The sequence below is a fragment of the Carcharhinus amblyrhynchos genome, chromosome 9 (genome assembly GCF_965287045.1).
Source record: "Carcharhinus amblyrhynchos chromosome 9, sCarAmb.v2.hapA, whole genome shotgun sequence".
Taxonomy (NCBI): Eukaryota; Metazoa; Chordata; class Chondrichthyes; order Carcharhiniformes; family Carcharhinidae; genus Carcharhinus; species Carcharhinus amblyrhynchos.
In genome coordinates this window covers 89655141-89682122 of record NC_137332.1, presented here as the reverse complement: position 1 = coordinate 89682122, position 26982 = coordinate 89655141, and the positions used below count along the sequence as shown (strand labels likewise).

Sequence of the window (26982 nt, the reverse complement as noted above, 5' to 3'; positions counted from 1 at the left end):
AACTGTATTGAATATTCATTGTGTTACAGAAATTAACACAACTTGGTAGTGAAAAATTTAAAATTCTGCCAGCAAATAAAATCTCAATCTGTCTTTGGATCTTTTTGCTCTTGTTATTGCTAATACATCCTCAGTCAGTGGTAGTTTCAGAGAGGGATCTAATTATCTCAATCTTCTGTTTCTACACTGAACATCACGTGTTTCTTCAGTCAACTCATTTTTACAAAACAACGCAGTGAATTGTGTGTTTGAAGTGGTTTTAAATCAGCCTGCTCTTCAATCTCACACCTATGTGACACTGAGTGTCCTTTTATCCTAAGCTTTTCTGAATCACCACATTGCCACAGGATCGCAGGGAGATAAGGCGAATTTACACAGATTCTCTTGTTCACCCTGGTCAAGTACAACTTGGTCACATATCCCAACATGCATCATAACTATCATTCACCATTCTCCATCAGTCATTCTCTACAATGGACTTCTCTCTCGGTAATATCATCATCTGTCAAAGTTACTCCCTCCATCACTGGAGCTTGTGCCTTACACACTGGCTGGTGGATCGCAGCTTTCACTGAGTTAGAAATCTATAGAGACATCAAGTGAAAAAGCAGCGAGACTTGTTCTAATGTAACCAACGATAACATTGGAATCTGTTATAACATAACCAATGATAACATGCTGAGGGTCAGCATTGTGACCAATGGTAAAATGATGTACTGGTCAGCTGATCCAGTATGAAAGGAAAGCAGATGGGGCTTGTGTGGCCCTGGGCATAGCCCCAGAGTTAGTGTAATGAAGTTTCTTTAGTAAACCTATTTGTTTGATTTACTTTGTGAAGTTAGTTATTTTGTTGCTTTTTTGAAATATCCTCACTGCCAAAAGAACAAGACTGTAATGAAATTCAGCCTGGGATCTTCCAATATCCCAGGCCCACCATTCCTGCTTTTGATAACCTAGTTTGGTTTAGTTGCAGCTGGTGTCAACCTGCAGTTAGCAACTTGGTATTGCAGGCATGGACTGATGAGTCTGACAATGAATGTCCTTTATCAGCAGCTGTGAAAAGAAAAAATTCTATCAAACATTTCACATTGTGGTGAATGTTCTGTACAGAGAACACAGAGGGATCGAGTGAGTGTGTAAGAGGCAGAACGACAGAGTGAGTGAAAGAAGCAAGCAGAGAACAGCACATAGGCTGATGGGGGAAAGGTAGAGACAAGGTGAGAGAAACACAAAATACAGGCAGTGAGAGATAATGAGTGACAGAGACAGCGGGGCGGCGGAGGGGGGGTGGGGGGTGGCGGGTGGTGGTAACCCTCTTTTCTCCAGGCAGAGACATACACATACACATGCTCACAGTTGGGCCATTTGTACACTTACGATTTGCGGGGCTGTGAGCAGAATTCTTCTGTCCTATAATAGAAGGGGAAGGGAATCTCAATTATAAACAAAAAACCTGATAACCTCACCTCGCCCACACAAAATTACTGTATACACCCAACAGCATCTGTTACAAACACCATCCTCCCCTCCCATCAGTCACATCTCTCCCTTCACATCCCTCTCACTTCCAGCCTTCAAACCCAGTACAGACAATGGTATCCCTTCTCTATTAACTATAGCCCCTGTAATGGCCTCCCCCCTCCCTGCTCTCATTTCCTACTTCACTCCTTCCTCAACTCAATAGTGAGTGAGTGACACTTTCCTTATTTCCTACTGCCCCCGTTCCTCACAACTCGAGTGAGTGAGTGCCCTGACCTCATTTCCTACCTCTCTTCTTCATCACAACCACACCAATAAATGTAGCAATCAGAACGATAAAAATAATTCCAATCAAACTGAGCTTTATTCCCTTCGGAGATCTTGCAGTCAATCGGAATGTTCCATCTGTGGAGGGAATGAGAAGATCAATGAATAACCCCAGTGTCTGCTCATTCAGAAACCATTGTATCAAACCCTGTCCCAGACTGAATTCCAGTGTGTGATGTGATGGGAAGTCTGAGCAGAGCATGATGTAGGTTAGAAAGATTCAGTGTGACTGGGATTACATTCCTGTGAAACGCTTTGGGATGTTTATCTGGATTAAATCAATGCAGCTTGTAACTGGCTGCAGATATGGGAATTACTTATCATTCTAAAGTCCTTTCTCATCACCTACAGAAGAGGTTAATCCTCACAATATCTCAGAATAGACTTGTGGCAAGAGTGATCGGAGGCAGGAGGTTTCTCAAGAGGCAGCCATGGGTGAGAGTACTGATCACAGAAACTTCCAGTACTGGAAAAAGGTAATGTACTGGCGGGTGGGAAATCACAATCAAACTGGAGACAGTGATGGGAAGAATAAAGTAGTGATTACACTACTGGGTGTAAACTATAGATAACCAAATCGTGGGAAGGAGATAGCGAGAATTTACACACACACATCAGAGAATGAGAGACTTTAATTATCCTAAGATACATTGGGGAGAGTTACTTAAAGGAATGGCACTGGATAGGCAATGGCAAACATTCAAGGAACGCATGGGAGAACTGCAGCAACTGTTTATTCCAGTCTGGACAAAAGCAAAATGGGTAAGAGGGCCAATCCATGGCTTACAAAGGAAATTAGAGAAAGTATCCGATCTAAGGAAGAAGTATCTAAGGAAAGTAATAAGTCTGAGGATTGGGAGCAGTTTCAAATTCAGCAAAGAAGGACCAAGGGATTGATTAAGAAGGGGAATATACAGTACACAAGTAGCTCACAGAGAACATAAAGACAGACACAAAGAGATTACATAGATATGTAAAGAGAAAGAGGTTGATCAAGACAAATGTATTAGACAGAGTCAGCATGGATTTATGAAGGGAAAATCAGGCTTGACAAATCTGTTGAAATTCTTTGAAGATGTAACTAGTAGAGTTGACAAAGGGGAGCCAGTGGATGTGGTATATTTGGAGTTTCAGGAAGCGTTTGATAAAGTCCTGCACAAGAGATTATCGTGCAAGATGAAAGCGCATGGGTTTGGGGGAAGTGTATTGAAATGGGTAGAAAACTGGTTGGCAGAGAGGAAACAAACAGTCGGAATTAAGAATGCTTTTCAAATTGGCAGGCAGTAACTAGTGGGATGCCACAGAGATCAGTGCTGGAACCCCAGCTTTTTACAATATATATTAATGATTTGGATGAGAGAACAACATGTAACATCTCAAAGTTTGCAGATGATACCAAGGTAGGTGAGACATCCTTCAGAATGATCTGGACAGGTTGGGTGAGAGGGCTAATTAATGGCAGATGCAGTATAATTTGGATAAGTGTGAAGTTATTCACTTTGGAAGCAAAAACGAGAAGACAGATTACGACCTGAATGGTTGTAATTGGGAGAGGGGAGTGTGCAGTGGGAACTGGGTGTCCTTGTGCACCAGCCACTAAAGATAGCACGCAGGTACAGCAGGCGGTAAACAAGGCAAATGGCATGCTGGCTTTAATTGCAAGCGGTTTTGAGTACAGGAGCAGGGAAGTGTTGTTGCCATTATACAGGGCATTGGTGAGGCCACACCTAGAGTATTCTTTGGTCTCTTTTTCTGAGGAAGGGTGTTCTTGCTCTTGAGAGAGTGCAGCGAAGGTTTACCAGGCTGATTCTGGGAATGGCAGGACTAACGTACGAGGACAGATTGACGAGGTTAGGATTGTTTTTGCTGGAATTGAGATGAATGAGGGGGGAATCACATAGAGACTTTTAAAATTCTAACAGGACTAGACAGGGTAGCAGCAGAGAAGATATTCCTAATGGTGGAGGAGTCCAGAACCAGGGGTCACAGTCTGAGGATTTAGGGTAAACCATTTAGAATGGAGGTGAGGAGACATTTCTTCACCCAAAGATGGTGAGCCTGTGGAATTCATTACAACATGAAGTAGTTGATCCCAAAACGTTGAACGTACTCAAGAGGTACTTGGGGTGAATGGGATCAAAGGTGATGGGGCAAAAGCAGAATTAGCTGTTGAGTTGGAGGATCAGCCATGATCGTAATGAATAGCAGAGCAGGCTCAAAGGGCCAAATGGCCTCCTGCTCCTATCTTCTATGTTTCTAATATAGACTGGGATAGTAACAGTGTGAGGAAAGAGGGAGGAATTCCTGTAACGTACACGTCACCTCATTGTGCTTATCAGGACTAGGAGACAACTCCCATCAGAGTTTAATGTCCTCTCTTATCGTTCAATTCTACCAATGATTTCCAATGTTAGTTGTCCAATCTCAAATCTCTCCTGTTAAAGCTGTAATAATGTGGGTATGCTGGCATTGGACTGGCGTAAACACAGTAAAAAATCTGACAACACCAGGTTTTAGTCCAACCTATTTATTTGATAATATACTCACAAGCTTTCAAGGGACACCCTCTTCGTCAGGTGAATGGAGAGTTCTGGCCTCAGACAGAGCATATAAAGCACAGACAGTTTAGAGATTACTGATTAGAATGCGAATCTTTACACCTAACCTGCTGTTCAAGACCTGAAGTGGCTGATAATGTGAGTGGAAGGAGCACTGATCACAGTTTAAAGAGATGTGTATTGTCTCCAGACAGTACAGTAAGTGAGGTTTTGCAAACCCAGGCAAGTCACGGGGGTTACAGATAGTGCGACATGAACCCAAGATCCCTGTTGAGACCGTCCTCATGTGTGCGGAACTTGGCTATCAGTCTCTGTTCAGCGACTCTGCGCTGTCGTGTGTCATGAAGGCCGCCTTGGAGAATGCTTACCCGAAGGTCAGAGCTGACCTTCGGGTAAGCATTCTCCAAGGCGGCCTTCATGACACACGACAGCGCAGAGTCGCTGAACAGAGACTGATAGCCAAGTTCCGCACACATGAGGACGGTCTCAACAGGGATCTTGGGTTCATGTCGCACTATCTGTAACCCCCGTGACTTGCCTGGGTTTGCAAAACCTCACTTACTGTACTGTCTGGAGACAATACACATCTCTTTAAACTGTGATCAGTGCTCCTTCCACTCACATTATCAGCCACTTCAGGTCTTGAACAGCAGGTTAGGTGTAAAGATTCGCATTCTAATCAGTAATCTCTAAACTGTCTGTGCTTTATATGCTCTGTCTGAGGCCAGAACTCTCCATTCATCTGACGAAGAGGGTGTCCCTCGAAAGCTTGTGAGTATATTATCAAATAAATAGGTTGGACTAAAACCTAGTGTTGTCAGATTTAAAGCTGTAATAATCAGGACACAATGAACTGACACTTGGAAAAACATGGTTGAATAAATAACGGTGGTTGTGGAGAAAATCTATTGGGGTCTATAATTTAGAGAGGGCTATTGCTGAATTGAAGGTGACCTAGAGAAACAAAGAAAACACAATGAGACCTCAGCTGGATGCAGAAGAAGATAGTAATTCTGTCTGAAAACCTGCAGTTAATACAGTGAAGTACCTTGGTGAAATTAGTATCAGGGAGAAGATACTCAGTAAACTGAGTGTTTAAAAGTAGATAAGTCCCTAGGACCTGATGGCCTGCACCCCAAAGTGTTAAAGGATTGACAGCAGAGATAGTGGATGCAATAGTTATGATATTCCAAAATACCATGACTGGTAGACTGGAAACATGCTGATGTGATGCCCTTATTCAAGAAAGGAGAGGGGCTAAAAGTGGGAAACAAAAGACCAATCAGCTTGACTTCTGTGTAAGTTGCTGGAGTCAATCATTTCGGAAGAGGTACTGACCATCTGGAAAAGCATTGCTCAATTCACCAGTGTAAGCACAGTTTTCTAAAGGGCAAGTCTCGTTTGACAAGCCTGCTAGAATTTTTTGAGCTCATAACCAGCAAGATTATCGGGGATCCTTTGGATGTGATCTATATAGACTTCCAGAAGGAATTTGACAAGGTGCCACACAAGAGACTGATCCAGAAGGTTAGATGTCAGGGGGTTGAGGGTAGAGTGGTGGCTTGGATTGAGGATTGGCTGACTGATAGAAAGCAGAGGGCTGAGATAAATGGGTCCTTCTCCAGTTGGCAGTCTGTAACTAGTGGGGTCCCGCAGGGTTCTGTTCTCAGACCACAACTATTTGCCATCTACATCAATGATCTACAAGAAGGACATAGCAAAATTTGCTGAGGATGCGAAAATAGGTGGGAAAGCAGGCTGTGGTGAGGAGATGAAAAATGCATAAATGGATATTGAAAGGCTGGGGTAATGGGCCAGAATCTGGCAGATGAAGTTTAATGTGGATAAATGCAAGGTTGTCCATTTTGGCCAGAAAAATAAAAGGGTAAATTACTATTTAAATGGGAAATAGATTCAAAAGGTGTCTATGTAGAGGGATCTGGGTGCCCTAGTGCATGAGTCTCAGAAGGCAGGTACGCAGGTCCAGAATATTGTAAGGAAGGCAAATGGAATCTTTGCATTTATTGCAAAGAATCTAGAGTATAAAAGTAGAGAAATGTTGTTGCAATTGTATAAAGAGGTTGGTGAGACCACACTTTATTATGTTCAATTTTAGTCACCTTCTTTGAGGAGGAATGTGATGGCACTGGAGGCAGTTCAGATAAAGTTCACTAGATTGATTGCAAGTTTGAAGGGAGTATCATCTGAGGAGCAGTTGAACAGCTTGGGCTTGTACTCGCTTGAGTACAGAAGAAGAGAGAGGATTTGATTGGTGTTTATAACATACTCAATGGGATTGACAAAGTAAATGTTAACCAAATGTTCCCTTTTCTAGAACAGTCTAGGACATGAGGTCATAGTTGGAGAGTAAGGGGGTGGGGGGGCGGAGAGGAACAGCTACTTCTCACAGAGGGTTGTGAATCTATGGAACTCACTGCTCCAAAGAGCAGTGGATACAGAATCAATGGATTCAAGAAAACAACAGATAAATATTTGATCAAAAGTGGGATAAAGGACTATGGGGAAAAGGCAGGAAAGGGAAGTTAGAATCGAATGGAGATCAGACATGATCATGTTGATTTGCAGAGCGGTCTCAAAGGGCTGAATTGCCTACTCTTGCTCCTAATTCCTACGTACAGCAGATTTTAATACAGTTGGAGTGAGAGACGTGAACTCTCAGAGAGATCTCTCTGTGCAGAAAGTGTTCATATAGTGTGACTTTTATACCCTACCTTGTTGAAACACATTTCCTTGGAGGTCATGTACAATGGGGGGAGATAGCAGAATTCCAGTTTCAATAGGTCTAGGGTACATGTTAATAGCTGCCAAATTAATGTACAGGGACGATCTGCTAAATATTAACGTAAATCCATTGTTAATTTCCAGATAATTTGTCCAATTCTTAGTCTTTAAATATTCTTAGTTTTAGCATCTCCAAGTTAAATCTCACTCTGCAAGCAAACCTGGGTTTCAACACCCAAGATATATATTTGTATTAATTGTGCTACTTAGCTTTGTCTGAGAACTCCTGATCCAGTCAGGGAGCACATCTCCCTTCCTGAAGCCACTAGTGATCTTTAGATTGGAGAGAAATGGTGTCCTCCACAGGTCAGTGATTGAAACACATCTCCATTTGAGTTATATTAGTGTCCTGGACTTGGGTTTAGATGGAACAATTTCAAATGTTTAACACATTTGTAAATGGAGATCAGGAGGATATAGGGTGGTGGAAAAGGCATATGGGACATTTGCCTTTGAAGTAAGGAAAGGGTGAATGCATTTTGCACCTAAAATATGTCACAAACATAACCCTTCCTCATGGCTGATCTCCTTTAGTCTATACTGCTCCTGGCATTAATATAAGTTATTTGTTCGTGTCTTACATGCTTTAACTCTCATTTGTATAAAGAGAGATAGTTTAATGTGGCTGTTATTTTGTAGACTTTGCAAATCTTACCTATTTGTGTTAGTTGGACATCGTTACACAGATGGTGGTTTATGATACCAGCTTTTGACAGCTGCTGATAGCAGGTCGCAATACCGGCTTTTAACAGGAAGAGTCCTGCTGGTACAGCCACGATCACACAAGGAACTTCAAAGACAGGGATGCCGGTACTGCTGCAGAGGGGTTTTGAATCGTGACCGGATTAAGCCTATGTCATGACTGCATGTAAGTTATGAACAGAGATTGGATAGATTTGTGTTCTTTTTGTTGGAGCAGAGAAGACTGAGGGACGAATTGATCAAGGTAGACAAGATTATGAGGGGCATGGACAGACTGGTTAGGGAGCAGCTGTTCTCCTTAGTTGAAGGGTCAGTCATAAAGGGTCAGAGATGCAAGGTGAGAGGCAGGAGGTTTGGGGGGGTGGTGGGTGGAGGGGAGAGAGGAATTTCTTTTTCCCAAAGGGTGATGACAGTTTGGAATGCACTGTCTGGGAAAGTAATAGAGACAGGTTGCCTCCCATCCTTTAAAAAGTATCTGGATGGACAGGAATCTCTGGTCAACTCTGAAGCTAAATCGTGACGAGCGAAGGAAGACCTGGAGGTCTGGCTGGAATTGGAACTTTGAATCGAGATTCCTGCTGGAGCTCATAATGTATAAACACCCACTTGTGTTTGTGTTCTATGAGAAATCTGGCAGTCCATTGTTACCAGTTCTCCCAAAGCTCTGGAATAAACGCCAGAGCTTTGAAATAAAAACCACTTTATTTTGACTCACTAACAGTCTCAGAGGCATTATTTTACCTACAACACCCTTACCAATCGAGGCATAGATTACAAACGCAGGGAAGTCATGTTGAATTGTATCAAAGTTTGCTGAGACCATAGCTGGAGTGCTGTGTGCTATTCTGGTCACCACATTATAGGAAGGATGTGATTCCACTGGAGGAGGTGCAGAGGAGATTCACCAGGATACTGCCTCGGATGGAAAATGTAAGTTATGAACAGAGATTGGAGAGATTTGTGTTCTTTTTGTTGGAGCTGAGAAGACTGAGGGACGAATTGATCAAGGTATACAAGATTATGAGGGGCATGGACAGACTGGTTAGCGAGCAGCTTTTCTCCTTAGTTGAAGGGTCAGTTATAAAGGGTCAGAGATGCAAGGTGAGAGGCAGGAGTGTGAGAAACACAGCTCACAGTTAAACAATTTAGTCAAGTCAAGTTCTGAAGGAACAAGATTTTATTTGTCGTTCTTGCAAGACCGGGTGTCTAGTCAAAATAGGCACACCTTACATAGATTTGCAGCACATTTTATACTGTTTTTCAAACATTGTGATGGCTTGTATTGTGTTATTCCCCCTTATTTGGCTGTTAACCTTGTTAACTTTAAACACTGTAAATGGCTTGTATTGTGTCATTCCTTCAATTAACACTCTCTCAACTCCCATTTTGCGCTTAATCTCATCACTGCGGTTATCTGTTTCGTGTAACCTAGTTAACTGTCTGTCATGTGCCTCCCCCTTTCTGTATGCTGCTGAACTCGTCCATCACTGCTGATTGTACTGTTAGCTCTTGCAGCCTTAAAAATTACACTACTTCTCACAATCCCCCCTTTTCTTTTTACTGTCTGTAATTTTTCACTAGCATCCCTTTTTCCAGGTTTAGTCCAGATATGCGCGAGTAGGTTGTTCCAGTTTGGCTAACATACTATTCACTTGCTCGTCCCAATCTTATATAATTTATCCAATCTACGTTCTTATTTATTGTTACCCACCAAAACAAGGATTCAAACCCAGCTGTAATCTGATTTCGAGCTTTAAATTCATCTGGAACTCCCCGAGGCACTCCTATGGGATCTAGATATAGAACATAGAACATAGAACATAGAACACTACAGCACAAACAGGCCCTTCGGCCCACAAGTTGCGCCGATCACATCACCTACCAACCTACAGACCTATCTATAACCCTCAATCTCATTAAACCCCATATACTCATCCAGAAGTCTTTTAAAAGACCCCAGCGAGTTCGCCTCCACCACCACTGACGGCAGCCGATTCCATTCACTCACCACCCTCTGAGTGAAAAACTTACCCCTAACATTACTTCTGAACCTCCCTCCCCGCACCTTAAATCTGTGTCCTCTCGTAGCGACCATTTCAACCTGGGGAAATAGCCTCTAAGAATCCACCCTATCTATTCCTCTCAACATTTTGTAAACTTCTATCAGGTCGCCTCTCAACCTTCGTCTCTCCAGGGAAAAGAGTCCCAGCTCCCTCAACCTAACTTCATAAGGCATGCCTCCCAGTCCAGGCAACATCCTTGTAAATCTCCTCTGCACCCTTTCAATAGCTTCTACATCTTTCCTATAGTGAGGCGACCAGAACTGCGCACAATACTCCAAATGAGGCCTGACAAGGGTCTTATAAAGTTGCAGCATTACCTCCCGACTCCTAAACTCAATCCCTCGATTAATGAAGGCCAGTACACCATACGCCTTCTTGACCACCTCCTCCACCTGCGAGGCCGATTTAAGAGTCCTGTGGACCCGGACCCCAAGATCCTTCTGCTCCTCAACACTACTCAGACTTCTGCCCTTGATAGTGTACTCGTTCATCCCGTTGGTTCTGCCAAAATGGACGACTACACATTTATCCGCGTTGAAGTCCATCTGCCACTTCTCCGCCCAGTCCTGCATCCTATCTATGTCCTGCTGCAACTTCTGACATCCTTCCAGACCATCCACAACACCACCGACCTTCGTGTCATCAGCGAACTTACTTACCCATCCCTCCACTTCCTCATCCAGGTCATTTATGAAAATGACAAACAACAAGGGTCCCAGAACAGATCCCTGAGGCACTCCGCTGGTGACTGACCTCCATTCAGAAAAAGCCCCATCCACAACCACTCTCTGCCTTCTGCAGGCAAGCCAGTTCTGGATCCACAAGGCCAAAGGCCCTTGGATCCCATGCCCTCTCACCTTCTCAAGAAGTCTTGACCTAAAAAAAAAAGAGAGAGAGAGAGAGAGAGGGGCTCTGTCTGAGAGCTGGTAAGACTGCTTTTGTATTTGTGTGTGCTGTAAGTGCTTTGGCTCACAGGGCCAAAGAGATAAGGTAAGTTGTAAGAATTTTTTCCCTTTTTCCTTTGGGTTGCTATAAGGGGTAAATATGAGTGTGAGACCTGTATGTTGTTGCCAATGCAACATGTGGGAGGTCTTGGAGGCTCCTGGTCTACCAGACATCCACACCTGTGCTCGGTGTGTGGAGCTGCAGACCCTACGGAACCAGGTTAAGGAGCTGCAAATGCAGCTCGAGGACCTTCGGCTAGTTAGGGAGAGTGAGGAGGTTATAGAAAGGAGCTACCAGCAGGTAGTCACACCAGGGCAACGGGATGAGGGCACTTGGGTTACCATTAGGAAGGGGAAAACACGGGTGATGGAGAGCACGCCGGTGGATGTCCCCCTTCAAAATAAGTACTCCGGCCTGAGTACTACTGGGGGGGACAGCTCATCTGAGGGAGGAAGTGAATATCTTTTCATCAAAAGAAATTCCTATCACTGATCTCTTGTTTTTCCTGATCCTTTTGATTTTTCAAATGCCAGGGTAAATGGTATAGCCAATTGGACAATTGCACATGTACCTTTCCACTGAGGGGGTAGAGTTGGCCTCAGTACCCTTCCTCCACAATACCACCATATATCTGCTCTGGGGATTTTCAATGATGAATAGTTCCCTCCCATTCCGTTCTCTGTAATGCTCCTGACCTCTGAGCATGATTCTAACTCCCCCATATTATGAGTTAACTCTGCCCTTTGTCGGTTCACACATGAAGTGTGATTCACAACGGCAGTGAGAAACTGAGGGGGAGTTTTTAAGTTCTTTGCTTCCACAGGAGGGAACATCAGGGATAGGGATGTGCAGTTCGGGTTGCTCCATGCTTCCTTTTCTTGATACAGGGCTAACATGCACTCCATACCTCTTCTGTCGCGTTTCCATCCCAGAGGGAAGGGTACTATTTGGGCCACTGGCTTCCCAGACGCACAGGCATAGCCACTGGCTCTGATCTTCAGGTCGTCGTTGGTCTCTGGTATAGTACCGGAAGATTGGAGGACAGCGAATGTTGTCCCATTGTATAAGAAGGGGAACAGAGACTTCCCTGGGAATTATAGACCAGTGAGTCTTACTTCTGTAGTGGGCAAGGTTTTAGAAAGAATTATTAGGGATAGGATTTATAGTTATTTGGAGAGTAATGAATTGATTAGAGATAGTCAGCATGGTTTTGTAGCGGGAAGGTCGTGCCTTACTAACCTTATTGAGTTCTTTGAGAAGGTGACCAAAGAGGTGGATAGGGGTAAGGCAGTAGACGTGGTATATATGGATTTTAGTAAGGCGTTTGATAAGGTTCACCATGGTATGCTTCTGCAGAAAATGCAGATGTATGGGATTGGTGGTAATTTAGGTACTTGGATCAGGAATTGGTTAGCAGATAGGAGACAGAGGGTGGTGGTTGATGGTAATTATTCATCATGGAGTTCGGTTACGAGTGGTGTGCCTCAGGGATCTGTTTTGGGGCCACTGCTGTTTGTAATCTTTATTAATGATCTGGATGAGGGTATAGTTGGGTGGATTAGTAAGTTTGCTGATGACACCAAAGTCGGAGGTGTGGTAGATTGTGAGGAAGGGTGTCGAAGTTTGCAGGGTGACTTGGACAGGTTGCAGAGCTGGGCCGCGAGGTGGCGGATGGAGTTTAATGCGGAGAAGTGTGAGGTAATCCATTTCGGTAGGAATAACAGATGTGTTGAGTATAGGGCTAACGGGAGGACTTTGAATAGAGTGGAGGAGCAGAGGGATCTAGGTGTATGTGTACATAGATCCCTGAAAGTTGGGAATCAAGTGGATAAGGTTGTTAAGAAGGCATACGGTGTCTTGGCGTTTATTGGTAGGGGGATTGAATTTAGGAGTCGCAGCGTCATGTTGCAACTGTACACAACTCTGGTGCGGCCGCACTTGGAGTACTGTGTGCAGTTCTGGTCCCCACATTACAGGAAGGATGTGGAGGCTTTGGAGAGGGTGCAGAGGAGGTTTACCAGGATGTTGCCTGGTATGCAGGGGAGGTCCTATGAGGAGAGACTGAGGGATTTGGGGCTGTTTTCACTGGAAAGAAGGCGGCTAAGAGGGGATCTTATAGAAACATATAAGATGATTAGAGGTTTAGATAGGGTGGATGGTGATAGCCTGTTTCCTCGGATGGAGAAAGCTAGCACGAGGGGGCATGGCTTTAAATTAAGGGGGGGTAGTTATAGGACGGATGTCAGGGGCAGGTTCTTTACCCAGAGGGTGGTGAGGGACTGGAATGCCCTGCCTGCTGCAGTTGTAAATGCGCCTAGTTTGGGGGCGTTTAAAAGATTGGTGGATAGGTTTATGGACGAAAAGGGATTGGTTTAGATTAGTGGGTCAATGTTCTTTTTTTAAAAATAAGACTGGTCGGCGCAACATTGTGGGCCGAAGGGCCTGTTCCGCGCTGTAATGTTCTATGTTCTATTGCTTTTATTTAAGCTTTTTACAGTGTATTTGACCCATTCTACCCAGGCATTAGTCTCCTCATACCCAGTCTCTATTTCAAGGATTTGTTTTAGGTTGTTTACTTCGACCACTCTTACTGCCCTTGGGTCGTTTTGGGGAACCTTATCATTCTAGTCAGGTGTTTTCAAATTTTTATCTACATAGATTCGGAAACAACATTTCAATTTGCTATCTTTTCCTCCCTCCTTTACCCTAATTCCAAATACTGCCTGGTGCAATTGTTGGTCCCTGGTCCAGTTACCTGTAAAGAAGGGCCCACCAGCTATGGAGTACCGGGAGAGGTTCTTAGGATCTAAGACTGGACCGCTTATTTTTTTTTTCAGTCCATTTGGTCCCTATAAGATTGTATTCCTTATCTAGGCATTCTGATCTTGGCTGCATATGTTTCTGATGAAGGGATATTATGGAAGGGAGTTTACCCCAAGGATACTTTCCGTCGGCATAAAATTGTAAGGATCCTACCGAATATTTTCGCTGGCTCACCAGATCCCCACATATTACCAAAGAACACAGGTCTGTCTCTACTACCTGTGTTGTAGTGAGATCCAGAACCGTAACTGAGCTCATAGTGTTTCCCTTGTCCTCTTCTAACTTATCTGAATTATATCCCATACTTGTAAGTACTCTCTTGGACAAGAGGAAGGAAAGCATTATCCAGGTTACCCCTTCCATTCTATCCCTTTCTCGTTACCTTTTAGGAGAGAACTTAATTCAAAACAGTCCCTTTCCCGCGCTCACGCCGCAACTAAAAATTGATTATTTAGAGTCTTTTAAATTTCAGCTTCAAAGGTTCTTCAGTCAGTTTGACCATCCACGTGTTGGAATTATCTGGAGGTTTTACCAGTCCCTTGATTATAGTATGATGTGTCCACCCCTTCTCAGCAGTCCTGATTACTGTCTCAGTTGTTAGGAGTGCTTGATATGGTTCCTCCCATTCCGGTTGCAGCTTAGTTTCTTTCCATGACTTTACCAGGACCCAATCTCCTGGTTGAATTGTATGTACCGTGAAGTCGAGGGCTGGAGTCTGCGACAATAATCCTTGTTTCCTAAGGGAAGATATCGAGGAGGACAGGCCCAGTATATATTTCTTTACAAATTGATCATTCATTTCAGGAACCGGTAACTCCCCGACTGCTCCCATATAAGGCAGTCCAAATAGCATTTCATAGGGGGATAAACCCAAATCCTTTCGAGGAGCTGTACAAATACGCAAAAGTGCTTTTGGTAAGCACTTAGTCCAAGGGAGTTTCGTTTCTATTATCAGCTTAGATCCTCTGTCCACTTTAAAACATTAGGTTCTTCTTCTAACAGTTTCAAATATAGTTGTTTAGTTTTCTGTGCGTACCCTTTGATCCACAATCTACAGTATCCTACTAATCCCAAGAACCTCCTAAGTTCCTTTTTAGTCCATAGTATATTTAGATCTAGGATTCCTTGTATTCTTTCTGGATCTATTCTTCTCCTTCCCTCACTGATTAGGTGTCCAAGGTATTTAACTTCCTTCTCTACGTACTGCAGCTTTTTCTTTGACACCCTGAATCCCTGTTGTCCCAGATAATTCAATAAGCTATTTGTGGCTTCTATTACCTTTTCCTTTCCTCCTCCTGTTACTAGTAGGTCTACATATTGTAGTAACGTGATTTCATCAGGCTTTTTAAATCTTTCTAACACCTGCTCTAAGACTTGACCGAAAAGATTTGGGGACTCTGTGAACCCCTGTGGGAGCACTGTCCACCTGAACTGCTGTTTCCGTCCTGTGATAGGATTTTCCCACTCAAAAGCAAATAAGTCTCGACTTTCTTCCACCAGTGGGCATGTCCAAAATGCATCTTTTAGGTCCACTACACTGAACCATCCGTGATCAGGAGGAATCTTGCTTAATAAAATATAAGGATTAGGGACAACGGGGTGTCGCATCGTCACTATCTGGTTCAGGGCCCTTAGGTCCTGTACCAGGCGGTACGTTCCCTCAGGCTTCTTTACAGGCAATATAGGGGTATTATAAGGGGACATGCAGGGTTCTAACAGTCCATCTCTAACCAATCCTTCAATTACTGGCTGTAATCCTTTTTTTCCTTGCAAAGGTATAGGGTATTGCTTAACACACACCGTTTCTCCTTTTTTTAAATTTATTTGCAGAGGAGGAGCGTCTAATCCCCCTCGGTTTCCTTCCCCTGCCCAGACTATCGGGTCTATTTGCTGTTCCTGTCCGTCTGTTAATACTGCCATGGTTACTGTTAATTGGTTCTTTTCTACTCCAATTGCCAAACCCAATTTAATTATTAAGTCTCTGCCTAATAAATTACTGCCAACTTCTGGTATGTATAAGAGTTGACCCTCTATCCGCTCAGTCTGGTATTTAAGCATAATCGGTTCAAACATGGGGACTGTAAAACCTTCCCCTTTTACCCCGATACCATTAATTTCTTATCGATTAACTTTATTCCTCTCGGTATAAAATTCAGAGAGGATCTAGTGGCCCCCGTATCCACCAGAAACACCGCATCTTCTTGTTGGGGACCCACCTGCAGATTTATCAAGGATTCCCGGTGGATCCCCGGGGGTAGGAACCCCTGACCTCCCTAGTCTTCATCCATACTCATGAGAGGGACTACCCTCTCTTTTTGTAATTCAGGGCACTGTCTTCTAAAATGTCCAACCATTCCACAGTGATAACACCCCTTTTGTTGGGTTCTTTATGTTACCCCACCTTTTAGTGCCCCACCTTTTCTACTTCCTCGTTCCTTCCTTTCAACATACTGATACCCTCGTGTCTTTCCCTCAGTTATTGGTTCCACCCTCTTCCTCACAATCTCATCTACGGCCGCTACCATTATCTTTGCCTTCTGTTTCTCTGTCTCATCTCAGTCAGCTCCTCTTTTTTTTTCTATAAAGATTGGATTCAATCCACGGGGCATTAGGGAAATAAGGGCCTGCATCCTAATTGGTTGTGGGTTTAGGGTTGCTTCTTTTGCTATTTCATTGGCTAGCCTGTCCACGGGCATCTCCTTGATCCTTTGGAATATTAAATGTCCCAAATATAACACCTGTGCTTATCGTCTACTATAAAGAAAAACTTATCCTGTGAGTTCAAGTTCAAAGCTATATCTAATACTATAAATACTTCCTGGGACAATGATAATACCAAAATTTGGCCTTTGAACTCCAGGGCTGGAGTTTTCCCAGTGACACTAGGATCTGATGTCTTTCCCTGGTGTGAAGTATTTAAATTGGTCAATGGATTATTCACTGTTCCTCTCCTCGTTACCGGAGCAAGGTTAAAGACCTTCTCCTCAGTATTAAAGTCACCCCCAGGCGCTGTGAGTTTCATGGTCATACTGCCAGGGTAGGGAGGTAATGTCCCCCTGCAGTAGTCTTCTAACACTTGGTTTTGTTTCTCCAGTTCCCATACCCTGAATTCTAATTCCTTAATCTTTTTTATCCCCACTCCACTTCTTAGTGGAAGTGACTACTTGTTCAATTAGTCCAGCTAACTGATGTATTAACAATACTGCTATTTTCTTTGTTTGGTTTCTCTTTTCTAACTCTCTAATCTGTGATTCTGACGTTTTAATTTTCTCCTTGTCGTCAGCCCAATATTTTTTTACCCAAGACTGAGATGTGTTCAATTAATCTGGTTTAAACCTGTTCAATTAATTCAAACTAAGAGAATTCCAATTTTCTTAGTTCTGTCCTTTTTCTTTTCAATCATTTCCATTGTTGATCTAGTGGGTGAAATGGATCCCACCCCTAGGTCGCTCTTATCACAGTCCGGTGATACCTATCAGGGGTGATCAGTCCCCTCCGTACCACCGCTTACACTCGTGAGCTTACACCTTTAAGCTCACACTATTAAGCCGGCTTTCTTTCTTACTCACGTCTGAACATCACATCCCAGGCATCCTTCTCTAGCCTTTACACCCACTTCAAACTCCTGAGCTTTGCGTAGGGGGCTACCCCTCTTAACAACTGGTCTAGGGCTAGGTGTAAAGACAGATGCCTCCTTGTCTGTACGTGCTCAGCTCAGACCTCTCACACACACTCACACTTTTTCATCACAGATGAGCACCTACTGTACTTTGATTCACTCCCTTAAATTTGGTAATCTGTTCCGGAGCTCCAGTTGTGGCCATTCAACCGGACCCGTAAACAGATCCCAGGTTTCAGCACCAATCCTTGTAGGTAAAGATACCTCTGAGACTAATTGTGGGTCAAAGTACAGCAGTTTAATTAACTAAAGCCTGATTCAGAAAATCCAAAATAAGATTTATTTTTATCACCATTAAATATCCTCACTAAATCAAGACCCTTGCACCTTCTTACAATTCTGGTACAATAAAACAAAACATCACTTGGAGCACAGATGCACGAAGAAATACTGAAAGCATTCTAATGTGCAATCTATATGTTTAATTATTTCTACAGCTCTGCCTTTGTAACCAACACAGGCAAGTACAAAATCAAATCTACTATGTGCCTAAATGGTTATCTCTCCTCACAACTTTAAGATGCAATATAATGCCACCTTTCCCACTTGGCAGAATTCAAATCTCTGTCCGATCCCTACATAATTTAGTAAACTTAAAAACTTAAAGCAATTCACTTTGGCTATATCTATTACATCACATGAGGGTCTCAATTACACAGTTACACCCTCTCTCTCTCTCTCTCTCTCTCTCTGTACCATACAGAGTCAGCCTGCTTGTCTCTTTTTAACCCTTTACTGATGGGAGCTCACTGGCCTCTAATAAATTTGACCATGTTTGATTCGGGTGCCTCATGTCGTGACAAATCCCTTTCTCTCTCAAACAGTCATATAGTCATGCACAATTCCAAATACATAACCACTATTAGCGTTCTCCCCGCACCTCAGTAAAAGCCCATGTCAGGGTTCCCAGTTCCACTGACATACTTCTCTCTACCTCTTTCTGCTCAGACCAATTGTAGGTCCATCCCATTCATGCTGATCCATCTATATACTTCGTGACCCATCCACAAACTCCAGTGCCTCTAGGGGCACCTCCCTTATTCGACTTTCCTCTGCTCCCTCATCACATAACCTCCCCCGCAGCCCCTAAATTAACATTATCCAGCAACTTGCATGATCAATTCCTTCCTGGGACGCCGGCTGCTTCTGTCTCACATATTTATTAAGAATCTGACAAACCCAATCCTCAACCGAACCGTACTTTGGCCAGAAGACGGACGGACTCCTGATTGGTTCCTTCACCCAAACAAAACACAATATTTCATCATTGTCGTCTTGTTTTTATCCCTAGTACAAGTACTAGTGCCCAAACCTTCCAACATCCTTCCCAACGGACTTTCTGGAGGGATGTTCCCTGGGGCCCCACCCTTCTTCCAACATCCGTCCCAAAGGACTTTCTGGAGGGATGTTCCCTGGGGCCCCACCCTTTCTCCGCGGATTCCCAGCACCTTTCCCGGGGGACTTTGTCCTACTACCCCCACTTCCCATGGTTTACCTACCACGACCCGGTCGCCAAGGCAACACTTAAAAGTCACTTTTCTTACCTTGGTCCGCAGCGTTGCCCGACCACACGACGGTGCCTATCGTTTCCCACTTACTCGTTCAGAACAACTTTCCTAGGATTCTCAACAGTCAGTGGCAGAGAAGTCCACCGATGAACACCTGGGACCATTCAATTTGGAACAGGACGCGTCTTCCCAGTTGTCACCGGCAACCCCCCTACCAGGGATGTTAGGATCCCGGACGAGCCCCCAATTGTGAGAAACACAGCTCACAGTTAAACAATTTAGTCAAGTCAAGTTCTGAAGGAGCAAGATTTTATTTGTCGTTCTTGCAAGACCGGGTGTCTAGTCAAAATAGGCACACCTTACATAGATTTGCAGCACATTTTATACTGTTTTTCAAACATTGTGATGGCTTGTATTGTGTTATTCCCCCTTATTTGGCTGTTAACCTTGTTAACTTTAAACACTGTAAATGGCTTGTATTGTGTCATTCCTTCAATTAACACTCTCTCAACTCCCATTTTGCGCTTAATCTCATCACTGCGGTTATCTGTTTTGTGTAACCTAGTTAACTGTCTGTCATGTGCCTCCCCCTTTCTGTATGCTGCTGAACTCGTCCATCACTGCTGATTGTACTGTTAGCTCTTGCAGCCTTAAAAATTACACTACTTCTCACAGGAGGTTTGGGGGCTGGGGTGGGTGGAGGGGAGAGAGGAATTTCTTTTTCCCAAAGGGTGATGACAGTTTGGAATGCACTGTCTGGGAAGGTGGTAGAGACAGGTAGCCTCCCATCCTTTAAAAAGTATCTGGATGAACACTTGGCACATCAAAACATTTAGGGCTACGGTCAAGTGCTGGCAAGTGGGATTAGGTGGGAATTCAGGTGTTTCTAACGTGTTGGTGTGGACTGAATGGGCCAAAGAGCCTCATCTGCGCTGTATGGTTCTATGATAAACATACTGGCAAATGTACAGATATACGGCTGTTAGAATTTAAAGCAGAGATGAGAGCTGATGAAATAGAATTTTCTATCTCATTGAAACAAAGTGGTCCCCATCCCACAGTCACTGATACTCAGTCCCCTCGCCCCCTACAGTCACTGATATCCAGTGTATGCCTCCCTTCCCTCCACCACATCCCCCCGCCCCTCCTGCAGTCACTGTTGTTCTTACCCCAGTCCCTGGTCTCCATTCCTGTCTCTCTCTGTTCATACTGGCAGGAATATGTGGCTCCATCTTTAGGGTTGATTTGTGCCCATCTCCGGAGCTGGTAGGTGCCATTGTGATTGGGCAGGACGCCAGTGGAATGTGTCTCCATGATCACTGCACCATTTCTCAGGAGAGTGACTTCAATATCACGAGGGTAAAATCCCGTGAGCAGACAGGAAAGTTGGACTGGTTCAATGTCTGATGCCTTGTCCACAGAAAGAAACATTTGAGGAGGAACTGAGAGAGCAAAACAGATCAGAGCCAATCAGTGAGAGTCAGAGAATGTACCCCTTCAAGCAAGACCTAGAGAATGATATAAAACTGGAGATCAGATGATTGAATACTCACTCAAGTTGAGACCCAGTCACTCATCCACTCTCAGCCACTCACAGTACATCGCCCCCTTCTCTCAAAGACCTCCTTCACCATAGTGTCTGATCTCACACCCCAATCACTAATGGTCCTGCCCTACCGCCCCCCTGCCCCCTACAACTCACCACCACCACCCTCCCCCCTCCCACCCACTCCCCGTCTCTCTCTCTCTCTCTCACTCACCAGGTCATAGATCTCTCTTGCCATACTCCAGGTACTTTTTCAGCCACTCAATACATGTTCCCTCCAGATAACTCTTCTCTTGCTGGTTAAAGGCTTTATTCTGATCCCATTTCTGCTTGCTCATCACTGCCCACATCAGTGGGGTGACCCACACCTTGTGTTCCTTGTCAAAGCTCATGAAATTGCTTCCATCCCAGCCATGCCGAATAAATCCCAGGCCAGTACTGCCATCCTCTCGTAGCTCACAGCCGTACATTTGCTGATAGGTGTGGATCCCTGTCAATCACAAAAGCACAGCCAGAGAGAGAACAGGAGAAACTCAGTGAATTAAGATAATAAAAAATAGGAACTGGAGTAGGCTATTTAACCCTTCGAGCCTGTTCCATCATAAGGCCAAGGCTGATCTAACACTCGCCAAGCCCACTTTCCTGCCTTATTTTCATAACGCTGATTTCCCCATTGGATTAAAACTCTCCTGATTTCAGCCTTGAAAATGTTCAAGGACTCCACAGCTCCCTGGGATAAAGATTTCCAAAATTTTGCCACTTTTCGAGAGAAGTAATTCTCCTTCAAATCCTTCTTAAACCAGCACCCTATAATTCTATGACTACGTCCTCTGGTCTTACGCTCTCCCTCAGTGGAAACATTCTCCCAACATTTACCCTGTTTAACTCTCTAAGAATCTTGAATGTTTTAATCAAATCACCTCTCATTCTTCTGAACTCCAAGGATTACAGAGCTGACCTGACTAACCTTTCCTCAAATGACAGTCCCTCCAGGAGCATCCGAGTAAACCTCCTCTCTACTACCTCCATTGATAATATATATTTCTTTAAAAGAGGGGACCAAAACTGTACACATTATTTTAAATGTGGTCTCACTAGTACATTGTACAGTTGTAGCAACACCTAGAATCATTGAATCCTACAATGCAGAAGGAGGCCCATCGAGTTTGCATCAACCATAATCCCAGGCAGGCTCTATTCCCATAGCCCAATGCATTTACCCTACCCTAGTACCCCCTGACACTAAGGGATAATTTAGCATGGCCAATCCACCTAACCTGCACATCTTTGGCCTGTTGGAGGAAACTGGAGCACCAGGGGAAACCTACGCTGACACAGGGAGAATAAGCAAACTCCACACAGGCAGTTACTCGAGATTGGAATTGAACCCGGGTTCTTGGCACTGTGAGGCAGCACTGCTAACCACTGTGCCACCATGTCCCTTTGTCCTCCAGCTTTCTGCAGTTTCTCTCAATTTAAGTAATAATCCTCCTTCATATTCCTTCTTCCAAAATGAATAGTCAATTTTCACACATTGATGTTCATTTGCCAATTTTGTGCCCACTCACTTAACCTATCAATATCCGTCTGTAACCTATCAATGTCTCCCTGTAACCTATATATATATCCTCTTTACAACCTGCCTTTGAATCATCTGCAAATTTAACAATAGTACACGCTGTTCCGTTCTCCAAATCATTACTACATATTGTGAAGAACTGCAGTCTTAGCACTGATCCCTGTGGCACTTCACTGGTTACCACCCTCCAACGCCATAAGCAACGCCTATCTTGTATAGTAGCCTTTTTTATGGCACCCCATCAAATAGTACATAGAACATAGAACATTACAGCGCAGAACAGGCCCTTCGGCCCACGATGTTGCGCCGACCAGTTACAAAACAATGACCCACTAACCTAAACCAATCCCTTCTCGTCCATAAACCTATCCACGGATCTCTTAAACGCCCCCAAACTAGACGCATTTACAACTGCAGCATGCAGGGCATTCCAATCCCTCACCACCCTCTGGGTAGCCTTCTGAAAATTTAAAGATGCAAAATCGACAGGTTCTCCTCGAACCATTCTGGCTGATATACCTCAAAGAACCCTAATAATTTTGTCAAGCATGATTTCCCCTTCATGAAACCATGCTAACTCTACTTGATTAGGTTGTAACATTCCAAATGCACTGCTATTCTATTCTTAATCAATTCTAATATTTTTCCAATACCTGAAGTTAGACTAACTGACTTGTAGTTTCCTGCATTTTGGCTCTTTCCTTTTTGAACATGAGGACCAAATTGGCAGTTTTCCAATCCTTTCACACTGTTCCAGATTTCAAGGAATATGATCTCTGTAGCTATACCCTTTTTTAAAAACAATTTTATTCCATCCTTAAAGTTACAAAGTCTATGCTCAGAATGGACCAGGAAAACACAAATTCATTCCTTGCTTGCTCTAAAACACGAATTCTGGAGCCACCTCCTTTTAGAACCTGAGGTACCATCAGGTACAGGGGGCTTGTCAGCATTCAATCTCATGAGTTTGCCTAAAACTATTTCTCTGGTGATGGTGATTATATTTAATTCCCCCCATATATATTTTTTTCTATTTCTGGGATGCTAATAGTATCCTCTACAGCAAAAGAAAAGCAAAATATCTATTTAACTCCCCTGCCATTTCTTTGTTTCTTTTAACTACTTACCCAGTTTCATTCTCTAAGCAGCCACGCTTTCTTTTATTTTTGCCTTCCTTTTAATACATGTAAAAAAAAAACTCATCTGTTTTTATCATTTTTGCTAGCTTGCCTTCATGGTTTATTTTCTCTCCTGATTTCTTTTTACTCCATCTTTACTACATTCTGAATCTATTCCACTCTTCTGGCCTACCATTAACCTTTTCCAGCTTAAATGTTTCTACTTTCAACTTACTGCCCTCCTTAACTTCCCCAGTTATTCATGGTAGGTTTTTTTTAAACCCTTTTGAATCATTCCTCCTCATTGCAATGTGTTTTTGCTCGGAGTCATGAATTATCTCCCCACATGTCAGCCACTGATCTATTGGCTTCTCTACTAATCTATATGACTAATCCACTTAGGCTAATTCCATCCTCATGCCTTAATAATTTCCCTTTTCTAAGTTTAACACTGATATTTCAGTCCTAATTTTCTCACACTCAAGCTGAATGCTAAATTCCATCAGACTGTGATCACTATTTCCTCAGGGATTGTTAATCTTGAGATCATTTATCAAACCTACCTCATTTCCAGTTCCAAAATAGCCTGATCCCTAGTTTTCTCCACAACATATTGTTCCAAAAAAATCTTGAATGCACTCTATGAATTGATTCTCTTGCCTGCCATTTCAATTTGATTAGACCAATCTATATGAAAATTAAAGTCACCCATGATTAATGCAGTGCTCTATTTTTATGCATCTGTTATTTCTTGATTTTAAACTTTTTCCTACAGTGTGGCTACTTTTTGGCAACTTAAGCAACACTTCTACCAGTCTCTTCCTTCCTTTGGCATTTGCAACTTCCATTCAAATCAACTCCACAATCTTTGACCCTAGACTGTCCCTCAGAACCATACTTAATTTCACTCATTAGCATTCCCCATATACTGATCGGTGAATTTAAAGGTTCTGCCCGGATCCCGATCAGTAAATTTAAAGATACACCCTGGATTCCAATCAGCTTGATGACAGAAGAAAGAGGATGGTTGTAGAGGGTTGTTTTTCAAACTGAAGGCCTGTGACCAGCGGTGTGCCTCAGGGATCAGTGCTGGGTCCACTGTTATTTGTCATTTATATTAATGATTTGATTGAGAATTTCGGAGGTATGGTTAGTAAGTTTGAAGATGCAACCAAGACTGGTGACACAGTGGACAGCGAAGAATGTTATCTAGGATTGCAACAGAACCGTAATCAATTGGGTCAATGGGCCGATAAATGGCAAGTGGAATTTAATTTAGATAAATGCGAGGTGATGCATTTTGGTAGATCGAACAAGGGCAGGACTTACTTATTTAATGTTCAGGTGTTGGGGAGAGTTATAAAACAAAGAGATATAGGGGTACAGTTTCATAGATCCTTGAAGGCGGAATCACAGGTAGGCAGAGTGGTAAAGAAAGCATTCGTATGCTTGGTTTCATTGGTCACAACACTGAATACAGGAGTTGAGACATCTTGTCTTGTTCAACTTCAACATTAGAAAGGCCACACTTGGAATAGTATGTATCGTTCTGGTCACCCTATTATAGAAAGGATATTATTAAACTAGACAGAGTGCAGAAAAGATTTACTTTGATGTTACTGGGACCTGATTGTTCAAGTTACAAGGACAGGCTGGATAGACGAGGACTTTTTTCCTGGAGCATAGGAAGCTAAGTGGTGAACTTATAGAGGTCTATAAAATAATGACAGGCATAGATCAGCTAGATAGTCAACATCTTTTCCCAAAGGTCGGGGAGACTAAAACTAGAGGGCATAGGTTTAAGGTGAGAGGGGAGTGATACAAAAGGATCCAAAAAGGTCATATTTTCACACAGAGGGTGGTGAGTGTCTGGAGCAAGCTGCCAGAGGTAGAGGAAAAGTAGGTACAATTTTGTCTTTTAAAAAAGCATTTAGACAGTTACATGGGTAAGATGGGTATAGAGGGATTTGGGCAAAACACAGGCAATTGGGACTAGTTTAGTGGTTTACAAAAAAGAGCAGCATGGACAAGTTTAGCTGAAGGACCTGTTTCAATGCTGTAAAGCTTTATCACTCAGTGAATTTAAAGATTCCCCCCACCACCCCTGCAATGACACCGATCAGTGAATTTAAAGATTCGCCCCGGATCCCATTCAGTAAATTGAAAGATTCCTCCTGCAGCCCAATCGGTAATCTGACAGGTGAATTGAAATTTTTCCAGCTCCTTTTCTCTCCCTGATGAATGCTGTTCAATGTAGATAATCCCTAGAACACAAGATCCACTCACTACACCAAGACCCACAGTCAGCCTCTTCCCTAATTCCCAGATATAACCCTCAGGGAGGATCACAGCGAAGGGGAGAGGGATAGCTCACCGCCAGACTGGTTGGTGCGGTCCATTAGAGCCCGCATGTTGGCTTTATGAATCTGCTGCCACCTCCGCAGGCCATGTGTGTTCCTCTGGTAGAACTCTGCATCAGCCGTCAGCTCCATCGCTCTGTGTCGAGGGACCATCTCCTTCATCCCACTCTCATAATAATTCAACTCCTTATCATCCAGGTAACCAACCGATACAAACTCAGGGAAATCCGAGATGCCGGACACCGAGGTGTAAAAATAACGGTACCAGTGGGAGGCTGCAACAGGGAAATGGGATCCACCTCTGTAAATGACATCAACATAGAGCTGTAGCTCCCACTTCCTGCACTGCACACTCTCTCGCTGCTTCCCCAAACACTGGTTAAGATTTGTTTTCCTGCTAACCCAGAAGGAAAATGAGGGAGTACAAATAAAAGCAAAACACTGCAGATGTTGGAACCTGAAACAAAGAGAAAACATTGGAAAATCTCAGCAGGTCTGACAGCAGCTGTAGAGAGAGAATAGAGCCAACATTTCGAGTCTGGATGATCCTTCGTCAGAGCTGAAGACAGTGAAAAATAGGATGATAATTATATTGTTAGGGTGAGGGGGGAATGCGTTCGAACATATGGGGGCTGAACAGAGGGCTAGTGTTAGGTGGTGATGGGGGGAATTGACAAAGATGTGATAGACAAGAAAACAAAGGGAATGTAAATGGTGGTTGTTATGGGACTGTCACAATGGTTTTCTTGTTTATTTAAAACTGTCATTCTCGCTATTTGACTCCCTTGTCAAGTAGCGAGACAAAATCATGGACTGGTTTCAAGATGAATTTATTAAAAGACTATAGCTATAGGACTCTGAATGAAGTCATTCAGAGTGAAAAATTCAGAAATACATAAGCAATTATAGTTCAAATTTGATTATAAATAATTAGCATATATATGCCAATAAAAGTTTGATTTGATTTATTCTTGTTACATGCATTAGTATACAGTGGAATGTATTGTTTTGTGCATGCTATACAGACAAAGCATACCGTTCATCGGGAAGGAAAGGAGAGAGTGTAGAATGTAATGTTACATCCATAGCTAGGGGTGTACAGAAAGGTCAACTTAATGCACGGTAGGTCCATTCAAAAATCTGCCAGGGTCCTAACAATCGCCAAATCTGTAAGAGATTTAATTAGAGCATTGTTAGAGAGTTTAAAAGAGTTAGAATGAAGTTTTAGAAGCGTAGAGCGAGAGTAAAAGACAGAATTAGAAGACATACTGGGCACAGCTTACAAGAAGTTGCCTGGGTGTTATCTCTATCCACACACATTCATCGATTAGCACAGTTTTTAAAATGAATCGGAATCACCTTACACTTGTTTAGTTATAATGTCCAATCGTCATGAGAACTTTAATTGCATCAACTGGATATTGTTTTCAACTATCTTCAAATATCCCAGCTGTGTCGGAGAATCAACTCCTTTCCTCAATGCCTTGTTTGAA

The 26982-nt window shown here is 43.2% G+C and overlaps 1 protein-coding gene across 1 annotated transcript; it reads right to left on the bottom strand.

Annotated features, from left to right (window-relative positions):
• Positions 1 to 695: 695 nt before the first annotated feature.
• On the bottom strand, positions 696 to 26636 carry LOC145347989 (major histocompatibility complex class I-related gene protein-like). Its single transcript, XM_080196062.1, is given in 7 exon segments — positions 696 to 1053; positions 1378 to 1410; positions 1768 to 1884; positions 20056 to 20328; positions 20647 to 20922; positions 25504 to 25764; positions 26526 to 26636. Coding segments are annotated over 7 exon segments (1041 nt in total). The 5' UTR covers positions 26533 to 26636; the 3' UTR covers positions 696 to 979.
• Positions 26637 to 26982: the final 346 nt, after the last annotated feature.